At 23.8% G+C, this 15,343-nt stretch overlaps 1 protein-coding gene across 1 annotated transcript; it reads left to right on the forward strand.

Moving 5' to 3' along the window:
- Positions 1 to 5,890: 5,890 nt before the first annotated feature.
- PmUG01_11060800 (conserved Plasmodium protein, unknown function) lies at positions 5,891 to 10,741 on the forward strand (the record flags this gene model as incomplete). Its single annotated transcript, XM_029006287.1, has 1 exon — positions 5,891 to 10,741. One exon carries the CDS (start codon positions 5,891 to 5,893, stop codon positions 10,739 to 10,741), a length of 4,851 nt encoding a protein of 1,616 aa, XP_028862792.1.
- Between the last annotated feature and the right edge of the window lie 4,602 nt (positions 10,742 to 15,343).

A 15,343-nucleotide genomic window follows, 5' to 3' on the forward strand; every position in this document is an offset into this window, starting at 1 on the left:
AATTTTTTTTTTTTTTTACTTAATGTTGTATGTATATGTAAATAAATGTAAATATGTATTCACGGATGCATATATAAATATACCATAACAAAGTATACCCACTAGAAGCGAAAAACAGTGTTTCATCTATTTTTCTTTTGCAATTTATTTTCTTCGTTCCTTCTCATGGCATAAAACTGAGGTTATAACGTTCCATGATGTTGTGGTAATTTTATATGTTTCTCTTTTTTATTAACAGTAAATTTTGTTATTTTGTTATTCTGTTGTTTTGCTACTTTGCAGTTTAATTGCTCTGCTGTTTTGCAGTATTACTTTTTTTTTCCATTATAGAACAGCAAACGGCAATCAAAATTTTAAAATGGATAAAGTCATATATATCACAATTACTTGAAATATTAACATGGTGATATATTATATACAAATAAAAAAGGAAAAGAAGAAAAATAGAACAGAAGAATAGAGCTTGTATATTATTGCAGTACATTCTATTCCCCTATTGTACATAAGTAACAGTTTTAATAAATAATAGGAAATTTTTTTCTTTTTTAATAAACCAATAATAGGTAACGTTTTGATTATCTCATTTTTTATTTTTTCAAAAGTCATAAAGCTAAGCGTTCTGTTTATTGCTTGATCATTTAAAATGACTGAAGAAGCTTAGTACACACCAACACTTATATATATATATATATATATATATATATGTATGTATGTATAAATGAATAAGTTATGCAATCAGTACTTTGTCAAACTCAAAATTAGATGAAATATAGCTTAAGCATAATTTGATTAGGGGAAATATGTATACTTTCCGCCTTATATTTTGGAGGTTTTAAATTACATTAATGAAGAATTATTCTAATTTTGTGAGTAAGTTTCATACCATCAAAGTTAAAAGGACAGAAGAACTTACTAATTCTAACGCTACTGTTCAAAAGATCATGCTTATATATAAGAATAGGGAATAAATAAATATTAAATTATATACCCACTTTTAAAGTATGTTTCTCACTATACTTATTTATACATGTATGATAATAACAGAGGTAAAGGAAAATTTCCATGGAAGAGTAAATAAGGATAAAGAGGAAAATGTCGTTATTTTTTTTATTAAATTTTTTCTTCCTTTTAATTCTGTTATTTTGCTTCCGAATTGTTTTTCTCTTTCATTGTGCTTCCAATATTCTTAAAATTTAAATAGTTGTGTAAGTGTGAGATAAACATAATTGACAAAAAAGGAAAAAGTTATATTTACATTTTATAATATTCCTAATTATAAACATATATATGTGGTGAAAAAATGATAAAGATTAATTTTAATATGAAAACAGTTTATTAATTTAATTTTCCTTTTTTTATTTTTGTGACAAAAATGAAGTTACGCAAGAAGAATGTACTTAATATTTTTAAATAAAGAGCTTCGCTCAGCCCTTACTGATACATACATAGACTTGAAACATGTATATATATATATATATATATATATGTCCTTTTTCTTTTTTCTTAAGCAATTAATTGAACTACCCTCATTTATGTTTAAATATGGAATAAGCAAAAAGTAATTGCGTTTAAATAAACCACTTTTTTTTTCTTTTTTTTTTTTTTCCCATTTGTTTTACATATCTATGATTTACTAGTTTCTCATAACACTTGTTGCGGACTATTCATTTGTTTTTATTTCTATTTACAAATTTTATGAATTACCTGTTTTTTAAATTATAAATATTTTTTATTTTATTTTTAATATAAAACATAATGTTTCCATCATAAATGGAAACACTTCATATATTTTCCATTTTTCACATTTTTGTTATAATTGTATAAATTTTTTTCTTTTTTTGTTTTAATGGTTACATTATTACTATATTAAAAAGATTAAAAAAAATTAAACGGGTCATTAATCTGTCATTGAGAGTACATACTTGTTTTTAACTTTGTAAATATATTTTATATTTTGTTATTTTTGCGTTTTTTCATTTAAGTTTATATTATTAAAATGTGGTATATATTTCAAATATTTCTATATAAATAGGTGAACATACTATAAGCATAAAAATGGTCAATAAATGAGCATACGATCCTTTTGTTTTTAAAAATTGATGAAAAAAATTAGAAATGCAGAATTCATATCTTCATACATTTGACGACGTATTTGAAAAAAAAAATATAACAGTGTATGAACACCGAATTTTTTTTTTTTTTTTTTTTTAAATATCAAAAGGGTTTACATATATGTACGTATTCTTTTATGTATGTATTCTTATATATATATATTCATTTCCGTACGTGTATACGTACAACGTGTATATATTTCTTATTAACAATATAGCACGCGCTTTTTTTTGAGCAAAGGTATATATTGTCATTGTTAAAGGTTGGTGAAATATTTTATTTATGCTTTTCTTGTTAAACATATATAATTTCTTTTACTGTTTTACTTTTTAAAAATATTTTTAACCTTATCATACTGTTATATATAACAATGCACACTGTTATGAGTTACATAATTATTGACTACATTTATTTTTTGTTAATTTTTGTGTATTTTTATTTCGATATTTTATTCCTTTTTTTTTTTCGCGTTTATTTTAATAAATTTTTAAGAAGTTAATTTTACATTAAAGAAATATGATTTGCTTTACTATTATTATTCTTCTTTTCGAATTCCTTCTAATAATGTTTTTCTTGTTTATTTAAAAATGTATATGTTTATACAACATATGTGAACAAAGGTTATATTTTTTTGTAAAATTCTTTGTAGTAGTATATAGGAAAACTTATTGTTTATATTGATGAATATAAATATTGCATATTACCAAAATTATATGTAACATTTTAATTGATGTGTTTGCCTTTATTGAGTATGGCAAACATATTCATTAGATGTAATAATTTGAATTTGCCAAATTGTTTTATATTTGATACGTGTATGTGTATTTTACCTATATATATACACGTATGCATAAATGTTTATTTTTCCTTTGTTAAATAGCAACAAAAGAAAAAAAAAAAAAACAAGCTTAAAGAAATGATAATTTTTTTTTTCTTTAATTTTTGCTTAAATGTGAAATGATATTATATGCATTGGTTTTGTTTTTTTATTAAAATTTTTTTTTGATTATTCTTTGTATTTTCTTTTATTTTCAAGTATTTTTATTCTACAAATGTGAAGAATATAAATATGCATATTGTTGTTTATAGTAAAAGTGTATAAAAATTAGTAACGTTTGATTTTGATTGTTATAATAAAATTTGTTCATATAGTATTTACATTTTTAGTATATATGTAGATTTTTATATATTTTAACATAACATATGTACATACATAATACACAAATGTATGTAGGCTAATTTTCTTTTACTTGTATATGTACATATATATATATATATGTGAAAGTTATATATTCGCGTAAGAGTGTATGTGTTTTTGTACGTGTTTGTTTATGTGCTCGTGTAGATGTTTGTACACTGTTTATATGTGTGTGTACGTTATATACGTATGTGTAGGTAATATATATACTATATGCATAATTTTGTATTGTTCTGCTAATGCTAGAAAAATACGTTACAGAATTATATGAAATATTAATATTTGTATATTCTTTGTCTTTTAAATTCGTTTTTGATTTAATATACAAATTTAATGAAGCATTAATTTTTTTTTTTTTTTATTGTAGATGTTATTATATTGTGACTGTTATATCATAGCTGAAAAATGTGAATAATAAAAAAAAATAATAATAATAATAAAATAAATGGAAAATGATGATAATGATAATGATAATGATGATGATGATGATGATGATGATAATGAATATTGAAAATAAAATTAAAAAGAATATAAAACAATATGTATAAAAAATTAAAGCATATAAAGATTTTATAAAAGTGTGTTTTAAAAATATAACAAAAAGGTATATAAGTTGTGCTTTAAGTATATATTCGTATTTAGATACATAATATATATATGTGTAAATAAATAATTATATACATATATATATAAATAAACTTCCTTATTTTTAGTGTTCTTAAATATGTTATTTTATTTTTATTACTGTGTGAATATGTCTTATTTTGTTCGAATTAATGTATTTTAAACATTAATCTTTTATTTTTATTTTATTTTTTTTTCCTGTGCTTGTATTTTAAGAAATCATATAAAAGACATAAGACTTTACACAATTATTTATTTATTTTAATAGAGTTTTTTCTTATTCCCTTTTTTTTTTTATCTTTCTTTTTTTGCTTTTTTTTTTATCTGCCTTTTATTAAATATTTTTATTTACATATTAGTTCCTTCCATTTTTATTATACTCTTTGTATATAAGAATATTGTTATGGGTTTATATAAATACATATTTATGTTTAATATAATGTGTATGTTTATAATTTCTATGTTAATAATATCTATGTTAATAATTTCTATGTTAATAATTTCTATGTTAATAATTTCATTAGTTAATAATTGTGAATGTATAAAAATAAAGCTTATGTTTTTATTTATTTGAAGCTCTATACATTAAAATTAAGCGTCTTATTATTCGTGATTATCGTAATTTTTTTTTTTAATATCTTTTATTAATATTTGTTGAAGGAAATGAAATGATTATTTTTACTTATGTGTTATTCGCTTGTATTTTACTTATGTTCTTCATCGTATATAATCATACATTATTATGTAATATCGTATAGTATAATGTGCTATCATATATTATTATATACCTCCGTGTGTAGTCATATGTTATAATATTTAACCGAATTTTTTTATCATTATTAAGGCAAAAAAAAAAAAAAAAAAAAAAAAAAAAAAGAAAAAAAAAAAAGAAAAAAAGAAAAAAAAATATATGTACTTCATATTTGTGTATACGTGTTGTGTCGAAAAAAGGGGAAAATAAAACCACGTAATATATGTGAAGAAGGGTTTATATTATATATAAACTTATAAACGTGTAATAAGTTTTATAATATATTTAGTTTGTGAATTACTTGAGAAATTTCCCCATTCTCATTCTCATTCTCATTCTCTTTCTCTTCCTTTTTTTTTTATGTATAATATAATTATGTTGTTTCTTCATCTGAGAGTATATGCATCTAAATAATATCTGTATGTATATATTTATATATACACATATATAAATGTACATTTTTACGTACATATTTATACATATATATAGTAATATGTATATGCACACAAATTTAATTTTTCCACGTATTAGTGATATTATAATTTCCCCTCTTTTTTTTTTTTTGTATATAAAAGCATTTGTATTTGTGTATCATCTGAAAAAAAAAAATTAAAAAAAAAAAAAAATTAGTATCACGTAAATATCTAAATAAATAATATGTATGATCATGAGAACAGTAAATCTTAATGTAACTAGTAATTATAAAATTATACGATTATATGTTTGTTCTATTATACAATATAACTTATATTCGAAAAAATATATAATTGGAATATGTACACCGTTTGTAGTAACGTACGTGGTGACTAGTATATTCTCATATCAAGTGAAAAAGAATACATATAAATGTACACGTTGATACTACTTAACATATGCCAACACATTTTAACACATGCTAGCACATACAAACACGTATTAACATATGTTAGCACATGCTAATGTATGTTAATTTATGTGTATTTTTTTTTTTTTTTTTTTTTGTAGTTTGTTATATCATAGCAATTCTTTATTGTATAAAATTTTCTCCCCACTCTTTTTTTCAAATTTTTCTTTTTTTCTTTCCCTCTACCATCTACACCAACGCGAACGCGAGCGCTAATACGAACATTAACACTAAAATTAACGCTAACACTAACGCCAAGGCCAACGCCTCGTGCCCCTCCATATTTTTTTATTTTTTTTTTTAATAATACAAATAGAACAAAATGAGTGTCGGTGTACCAGTTACCAAATCTTTTAACAAATTAAAAAAGTATCCATACGAAATAAATAAATTTGATAGAAGAGAAACAAATGAATATTTTTATTTACCTGTTGACTGTCCTCGTATGAAAAAATGTGATGATGCATATTGTCCATTAGCACACACAAAATTAGAAAAGATATTTCATCCCATAGTATACAAAACACAAGCTTGTCAAATGGCAAAAGATGGAGCTTGTGATTACTTTCAGAAATGTGCTTTTTATCATGATTCGAATGATAAAAATGAGGCACATTTAAATTGGACCATTTGGGAAAAAAAATGGGACAAATGGAGGAATAATATTGATACTATTTTAACTCAACATAATAAAAATGATAAAGAAATAAGAAGAAAAGTAGAAAGTATTTTAAAAATACGTATGCCTCATTTTAATTATAGTACAAATAAAAATAACCTATTTTTTAACAAAAATATGTCTTATAATTCTACTTGGCCAAATTTGAGTAATATCAGTGGAACAAACGTAGGAAATAGTAGCATAGGGAATAGTGGTGTAGTAAATAGTGGTATGGTAAACAGTAGCATGATAGGTAGTACTATGGTGGGTAGTAGCTTAGTAAGTAGTAACATGGTGAGTAACAGTGCAGTAAGTAGTAGCGTAGGAAGTAATAGCGTAGGAAGCAACAACATGGGAAGTAGCTGCATAGGAAATAACAACAACAAAATGAACAGCGTAAATAACATCTTGTGCAACTCTTTGAATTCTCCACTAATGCAATGTCCCACCTCTCTTTTTAACAACACATGGAATAAACATTTAAATGGTAGTAAAAAAAATTTCAAAAATGGAAACGAAGGTAAACATAATAATATGAATAGTAGTATTAATAGTAATATTAATAGTAATATGAATAGTAATATTAATAGTAATATTAATAGTAATATTAATAGTAATATTAATAGTAGTATTAATAGTAATATTAATGGTAATAGTAATAATAACAGTAACTCATGCTGGATGAATGAGATAAATGATATTGGAAATATGAATTTTGAGAAAACCTCACATATGAACACAAATATTGTGGGAAAAAATAATGCATATTATGATGAGACATTAAGTTACAATAGTAATGCTACAGATTGTGGGATGAATCTTGATATGTTGGATAACAATGCATATAAAGTTGTTGAATTTTGTTTTACTGATTATGAAACAAATAGGAATAACAGCAGCAACAATAGTAGTTGTAATAACAACAATAGCAGTAACAACAACAGTAGCAGTAACAACAACAATAGCAGTAACAACAACAGTAGCAGTAACAACAACAGTAGCAGTAACAACAACAGTAGCAGTAACATCAACAGTAGCAGTAACATCAACAGTAGCAGTAACATCAACAGTAGCAGTAACAACAACATTAACAGTTACGGCAGTAACAACAGTAACAACTGCAAGGACGATAGTGCCGAAATTTTTAATGTTCATTTGGTGAATTCCTTCTTTTCATTACATGGTCCTAAAGGAATAGAAAATGAAAGGCAAAGTTCTTCAAATATTAGTAGCAATAACAACAATATATATGGAGGTAATATTTTTCAAGACGTGAAATATAACAAAACATGTGAATATATTCCAAACATTTCAGAAGAAATAAGCGATAACCGATATAAAAAATCACACACTTTATCCGCTAATTTTAAAGAAAATTTTATAACAGATATGAACAGTTCAGTTAACAATTTTGAATTAACTAATTCAAAATATTTTTGCAATAATTCTAATAATACAGCTATATTCGATAACTACGTGAACTTGTCTACTTTCTTTGACGTAAATGTTAATAATAAGTTAAATAGTTTTACGAATATTTCAAACTGTAATACGTTCGACCACCTGACTTTTGATGAGATGACCAAAAATAATAATGCTAATAATTTTTTCCTGTCAAATGAAAATGTAGTAGTAGAAGGAGCAAACAACATGAGAAATGGTGAACAGATAGCAGATGTAAACAGTGGAAGTTTGAAGGAAGAGGTGAAATGGGAGAAAGAAGAAAAGGAAGAAAAGGGAGTAAAAGAAGGAAAAGAAGAAATGGCAGTAAACAGTGCTAGTAATTTATTAGGGGGAAGTGGTGGAAAGACCGCAAATAAGATATCGAAAAAGGGTAAAAATAAAAAGGGTGTTGCAAATGGTTTAAGTAATACTAGCAATAACATTACCGCTGTAGTTGCAAGTAGTAACACTGTGAACAACGAAAGTAGTAACAACAATAGTAACGCTACTCGAAGTGGTAATAATGTGAAAGAGCCTAATTTTAGCGAGATCATTAGCCCAAAAAACAGCGAAAATAAATGTGAGGCACATGATAAAAAGAAGAACAATAAAAAGGAAAATCGACAAAACAAAAATTGCATTAATGAAAAAGATCCAGATGAAAACAAAAATGGAAATAACAAAATGTCGCATGAAAAGGAAAAGAACGATGATGATTGTAAAAGTATTGAAAACACTTCTTTTTTAGATAAGGAAAAAAATAAAAATATGAAAAATAAAAACAATGAAAATCAGAATAATAATAAAAAGAATAATAACACAGCAACAAATAATAACAACAGCGTTGCTAAAAATGCGGGAAAACATGCAAAGAAAAGTGTAACAGAGAATGCTAATAATAATAATAACACAAAAGATAAAAAGATGAATGAGCAGAATAGTGAAAATGTTTGTAATGAAGGTTCATTTAGTAACAGAAAAAATATACCATGTTTTCAACTAAAAAGAAGTTATAGTGATGTTAGCTCGGAAAATAAGAATAACAATGATTGTAGTACCCCCAAGAATAATAACAGTAGTAATAATGGTAGTTGTAATAATTTCAATAGTAGCAATATCACCTGTAATAATGGCAGTAACGCCAAAGAGATAGATAAGTGCAATAACAATGAGCTCGTTAACAACAGTGACAAAATTAATAAAAAGAAAATTAATAACAATAGTGCAACAAGTAATAGTGCGTGTAACAATGCGAATATTAATGTGAGTAATAATGTGAGTAATAATGAGAGTAATAATGCAAGTAATAAAGACCATAAGCACAATGCAGCAATCAGCGGCAGCATTATCTGTGAAAAAGCGGACAAAAAAAACAACATTAATGATAGCGTTAGTTTTAACCACCAAATTAGTAGAGATGATAAATATGTAAAATGTGTAGATATTAATGAAGAAGATGATAAGAGAAAAAAAAAAAATATAGATAACAATAAGAATAACTTTTTAAATGGTAAGGACAATAGCTGTAAAGGAAGCAGTAACAGTGTAGCAAAGACCCCCGTTAATAATGTTAAGGTAAGTGCAAATGAAAACAATATTCACAGTAGTAGTGATAATGTGGGTAATGCTCCTAATGGTTCTGTTGCTACCACGTTGATCCATAGTCCACCGAGAATTAACAGTCATGACAAAGAAAACAAAAAAAAAAACAATACTACTACTACTAATAATTGTAATAACGATAGTAATAATAATACTGCTAATACTTGTAATAACGATAGTAATAATAATACTACTAATAATTGTAATAACGATAGTAATAATAATACTACTAATAATTGTAATAACGATAGTAATAATAATACTACTAATAATTGTAATAACGATAGTAACAATAATATTACTAATAATAGCAATAGCGGTATTAATAATAATATTACTAATAATAGCAATAGTGGTAGTAATAATAATATTACTAATAATAGCAATAGTGGTAGTAATAATAATAACAAAATAACCTTTGGCTATGTAAATAATAAAGAAAACATTAATAATAGTAATCACAGTGCAACTAATGCCAATTGTTCCATTAGAAGAACATCTGCTATTGAATCCATGCCCAACAGTGATAACATTGGCGGAGATAAAAAATACGTCAATAACAGTTTAGGAGTAAATTATACATATAAGAAAGACAATATGTTCTTAAATGAACTAAATAAGATGAATGAATATTGTATTTCGAATAAACGTATTATTAAGGGCCAAAATAATATATTTTGTAATAGTTCAAGAAATAATATGGAAAATATGATTGATAGTTGTATAAGTATAGACAATAAATCAGAAGAATTTGAGCACTATAAAAATATGAACACTAATTATAGTAAAAAAAATAACAACAAATCATTTTTTAAAAAAGAGAAGAGCTTAAATATGGAAGTGCAAGGCATAAGTGATGATAATACAATTAGCAGCACATTAGATGAACACATGAATAGAATTCTAAAAGGAAATAACAGAACGAACGATAGTAATAACATTTTTTTCAGAAAAGATGAAATATTTAGTTCAGCAGGAAATAATAATTGTTTTGAAAATAATATTGAAAATAGTATCGAAAATAGTATTGAAAATAGTAACAAATGTGAGGATTATAATTTAAATGATAACGAAGTTAATGAATCATTTGATTATACAAATAATTTGTTGAATATATTTTTGTCATGTAATAGTATAAATGAAAATTTTGATGAAGTAAATGAAGGTAGTACCAATTTTGACGAGTATAAATCAGACACGAATTCTTTTAATAATATAGAGAAAAGTATGACAAATATATGTGAAATATTTAACAATTCTTCAAACAATAATTCTAATCTTTTTGGCAATTACAACTTTTATGGACAAACATGTTTACAATGTAAGCATTATAAGAATGAAATAAAAAACTTAATGCAGCAAGTACAATTTTTAAGGGAAGAGCTTTTAAGATATAAACAAATAATTATTGCATCGGGAATAAATGATAATTTTGATAATAAATTTAATAATTGGAATTACAACTAGGTAAAATGAACAGAAGTTTGATGATATTTGCGTAATAAGAATTTTATATCTTTTATATATGGGAAGATGGTTGAAAATAAAAAAAAAAATAAGAAAATTGTGTAAGACTATCTCAGTTACTAAATGATTCGTATATAATTCTTTTTTTAATATTTTTACGTCTCTTAATGCGCTCTTCCAGTTTGGAAGGTGGACACACACATTGTGTATATCAGTCCATACATCTATGTGTACGTAACTATGCATGTATTTACATATATATATATATATGTATGTACGTTCATACTCACGTATACATATGCGAATTTATCTTCGCGAACAAAACCCGCATTCACGTTTGTCAGGATTTGATTTTTAAGTATGCATATATGTACAAACATTTTTGCGTAGAGTATTGCCATATAAGTACTTATACGTCGTTACGGTTTTGTAAAAAAATTTGTTTGAAAACCTGTGCTGCTTTTGTGTGTGTATGTAATTATTATTATTACTATTACTACTAACATAATCGCTGTTATTTTATTCTCTTTTTTTTATTTATTTATTCCTCCTTTAAAAAATATATATATAATTTAGATACAACGACTTGTGTTTGACAAAATATGCATTCTTCCATTTTTTAAAATTTGCACAGATGATTTCGAATTATACGCACACAAATTTACGAGTTGAAATTATGTTAACGAATTAAGTAGAATGGGAAAAGATGTTATGTACGTTTTTTTTTTTTTTTGACAGATATTTTAACATAACCATACACAGTGCCTTTTCGTTTTAGTGCTCGTTACATGCTTTTTTTTTTTTTTTTTTTTTTAATAAGCACATAAAAGTTTGTGAGTATACTTGCTATTTTTTCTATTTGTGTTTATAAAATGAGTATATTTCTTTTTTTAAAAAAAAGAGGGTATACATTTTAAATGTGTAATGTAATATTACACTCACGCGTATAATATAGAAACAAGATTATATATTTATGTATATATTCAAAGGTACATATATATTGTAAAATAATTTTATTTTTTGTACAATTTTTGTTTATTTGTATAATTGTTAAAAAGTAATGTAAAAAAAGCACATATGTATATATACATTATACACATATATATATTATATATATGTACATGCGTATTTTCCATGTAATAACTAGAATTAACTTCATTTAATTAAATTGTTTGTGGTTTTATGTTTTTACCTAAATTCAAACATATTCTTCATGTTTCAAAATTAATGTAAATATATATACAAATTATCCAAAAATATGTAGAAATGAATATTTTATGTTTGTTAAACATATTGAATTAAAAAAAGGTAGAAAATCAAATGGAGCATAAAAAATAAATGGCTCAAATAAAAAGAAAAAAAAAAAAAGAGAACTTTTTGTCCAAGATTTAATAAGGATAGAAATACTAATATATATGCTTCATAGAGATGCTCATAGACGGGTAAGAACAAATTCATATAATCCTGTACTTAAAAATGGTTATATATAAATGTGTTTATATAGGGGCATATTATGAATACAGTACATGCATGTGTATTCTCTGCTTTTCTTTAAATATTTTTGACGTTGGGAATATTTTTAAAAAAATAAAATAACATTAGTTTTAGTTATTCATGTAGCAGGAAGAACGAAATTACATTATTTCTTTTTTGTGCCTTTTTTTTTTTTTTTCATAAATGGTATTTCATGACCTTCAGTTATTATAAAAAATGAAATACCATAATCTGAATATTTAGTTAATAGATAAATATTAACACTTTGAGAATGAGTACTGTTCTGTCTTCCACGCTATATTTTAAGAAAACTTTTGTTCTCTCCGAAATTCAAATAAAAATAAGCGTATCCATGATAATATATTGAAAGATTATTTATAAAGTGCTATAATAAAAATAATTTTTTTTTTTTATTTGATTGCACTACAAATAGTTTATTTTGAAAGTGAACAAAATATATAACTTTATTTTTCATAAACTTAGGAGTTATATTAAAATTCTTTTTTTTTGTTTGTTTCTATAAAGTGTATGTTTTAATTTTATCGCTTTTATTATTTTAGCAAGAAAAATTACTGACCTTTTATGAGACTTATAAGAGTAATGATACATGTATAGTACAAAGGATGATAAAATAAAGTTTGTTATATATTATTGTTTAGGTATTATGAAGAGTAGAGAATAATGTAGGAAAAAATATGTATATATATAACATTTTTTTGAGAAAGTTTGAATTTGTTATGTATTTAATTTCTTTTTTATTGTTAATATAACCTTTCCTCCCTTTTTACATGATCCATTTTGAAGTTTATATATTTGAGGATATATCAAAAATATTTAATTTGAATTACTGAATTTATTTTTGAACTTTGTGAAATATTTTATATATAAAGGTATATATCGAGAAATAAAGGTACGTGAACAATTATATAGAATAATTAATGGGCATTTTTGTACAATTGTAATAATAATATAATATATGTGATAAACTAATTGAAGATTTATTTTATGTGTGTTTGATGAAAATAACAACCTTTATTTTAAATGACACAAAAATGGAACAAATTATTATATCTTACAAAAATCAAAAAAAGACATTATATTCATATGCTTAATGATGAAAAGAGTTTGTAAGGGGATGGAGAAGAATATGTGTTTGTTTGAATATATAGAATATGAGCATATATACGCATACATACACTTACATATACACACATGTGTGGAAGTGCCATTAATTAGGCAAAAACCAAAAAAAAAAATTAAATTATATGGGAAAATTAAATTTAATTTATGTAAATAATTTAAATCCATCAGGTAATGTTATCTAAATTTAGCTTCATGATGGCAAAAACAAGACATTTTTTTTTTATAACATTTTTTATTAATTAGAAAAAAATAAAAATAAAGATAAAAAGATAAAAGATAAAAGAAAAACAAGGGGTTACTATTTATTGATGAAACATTAAGGGAAGACTTTAAGATTAGCTTATATTTTAATTTGCATAAATCGTAAAACATAAGCTGTCAGACAAGTTATAATGCTATTTGGTGTAGGGGTAGTTGGTTGCTTCTATTGTGCATAAGTATATATGTATATATATATATATATATATATATAACAACAAGTTGTTCAATTAAATAATATAAGTGTTAAAGCAATTTTTAGATATTTGATTAAAGTGTTCATTTTTTAACCGCAATAACAAACTTGGATTTATCGGAATGTTCATATATTTCGTTTATATATATAGTTAATCATATATATTTTTATACACGTCTATATGTTTTTCGTTGAATAAATTGAATTTCACACTATTCAGATTATTGCGATATTTAAGTAAAATCACTGTTGTAACAGATTAATAAAAAACAGGAGATATTCGCATAAAATATTTTTAGTATTCATTTGTTTGACAAATTGATGAGGGGATAAATTTGGTGAAATGTGAAATTATATTTTAAATGAAAATAGGTGATCGAAATGTATATATATACATATATATATATATATATATATGCATGTAGGTTTGTTTGTGATTATGTATGTACATAATGAAGAGGAAACATTAAAATATTAAATTTCATTAATGGAATGAAGTTGATATTATTTTTAGAAATAATTATGCTTTAAAGTTGTTAATTTAGCTCGCCAGACAGTAGAACAATTCTTTAAATAATAGATAATATGTTGTATTGTTATTTATTTTATTCAATATTTACCAGAGAGATAAAGTAAAATAAAGTCAAAACAAAATAAATTAATACAAAAAAAAAAAAAAAAAAAAAAAAAAAAAGTTATTGTATTTAAAATTTTATTGTTATAGTATATAAATTTATTAAATGAATTTTTCATATGCATTAAGGAAATTAAAATTATTATTTTTTTTTTTGGTGGTCAGGGGGAATGTGTGAATGACACACATATTGGACAAACTGGGTGCATTTTACCTTTATTTTATATATGCTAATATATCATTATTCTCGTATGACAGTTAACAAAAATATAAAGAACCGAATAAATTCCGACATATTTATATATATGTGAATACATTTTAACTATATAGACATTAAATAAAAAAAAAAAAAAAAAATATATATATATATATATATATATATGTATGTGCATATATATTAATTTTTTTTTGTAGTACTGAGTATTTCATATTTTGAAATGAAATGGAGAAAAAATAAATGTAATGAATAGAGTAATAAAGTTCTTGAGAAAATAAATAATTCGGAAAAAGAATATTCTTTTGAAGTCGTAAAAAGAGAAAAAAAAAAAAAAATTAAGGGAATAACCAAAAAATATGGCATATTATATGTTATGTTATAATTTTGAATATGTACAGTTAATACAATTTTTAGAGAACATTTCAAATGCCCTTTTATTTAGTTTAGCTGTATTGTATGAAAATTTTGGCAGACTAAAAAATTTTAGGATATATTAATATTGCATCATCTTACCACTGAATTGTTGAAGTGTCTGTTCGTTGAGGTGTAACATTAGCGCACTTTTGAAAGTACTAAACGTTGAAATATTGAAATGTTGGAATACATGTTATGGCGAACAATATATAGTTTATTTTGTTAATACTTCACAGAAAGAAGTGT

Source organism: Plasmodium malariae, assembly GCF_900090045.1.
Source record: "Plasmodium malariae genome assembly, chromosome: 11".
Taxonomy (NCBI): Eukaryota; Apicomplexa; class Aconoidasida; order Haemosporida; family Plasmodiidae; genus Plasmodium; species Plasmodium malariae.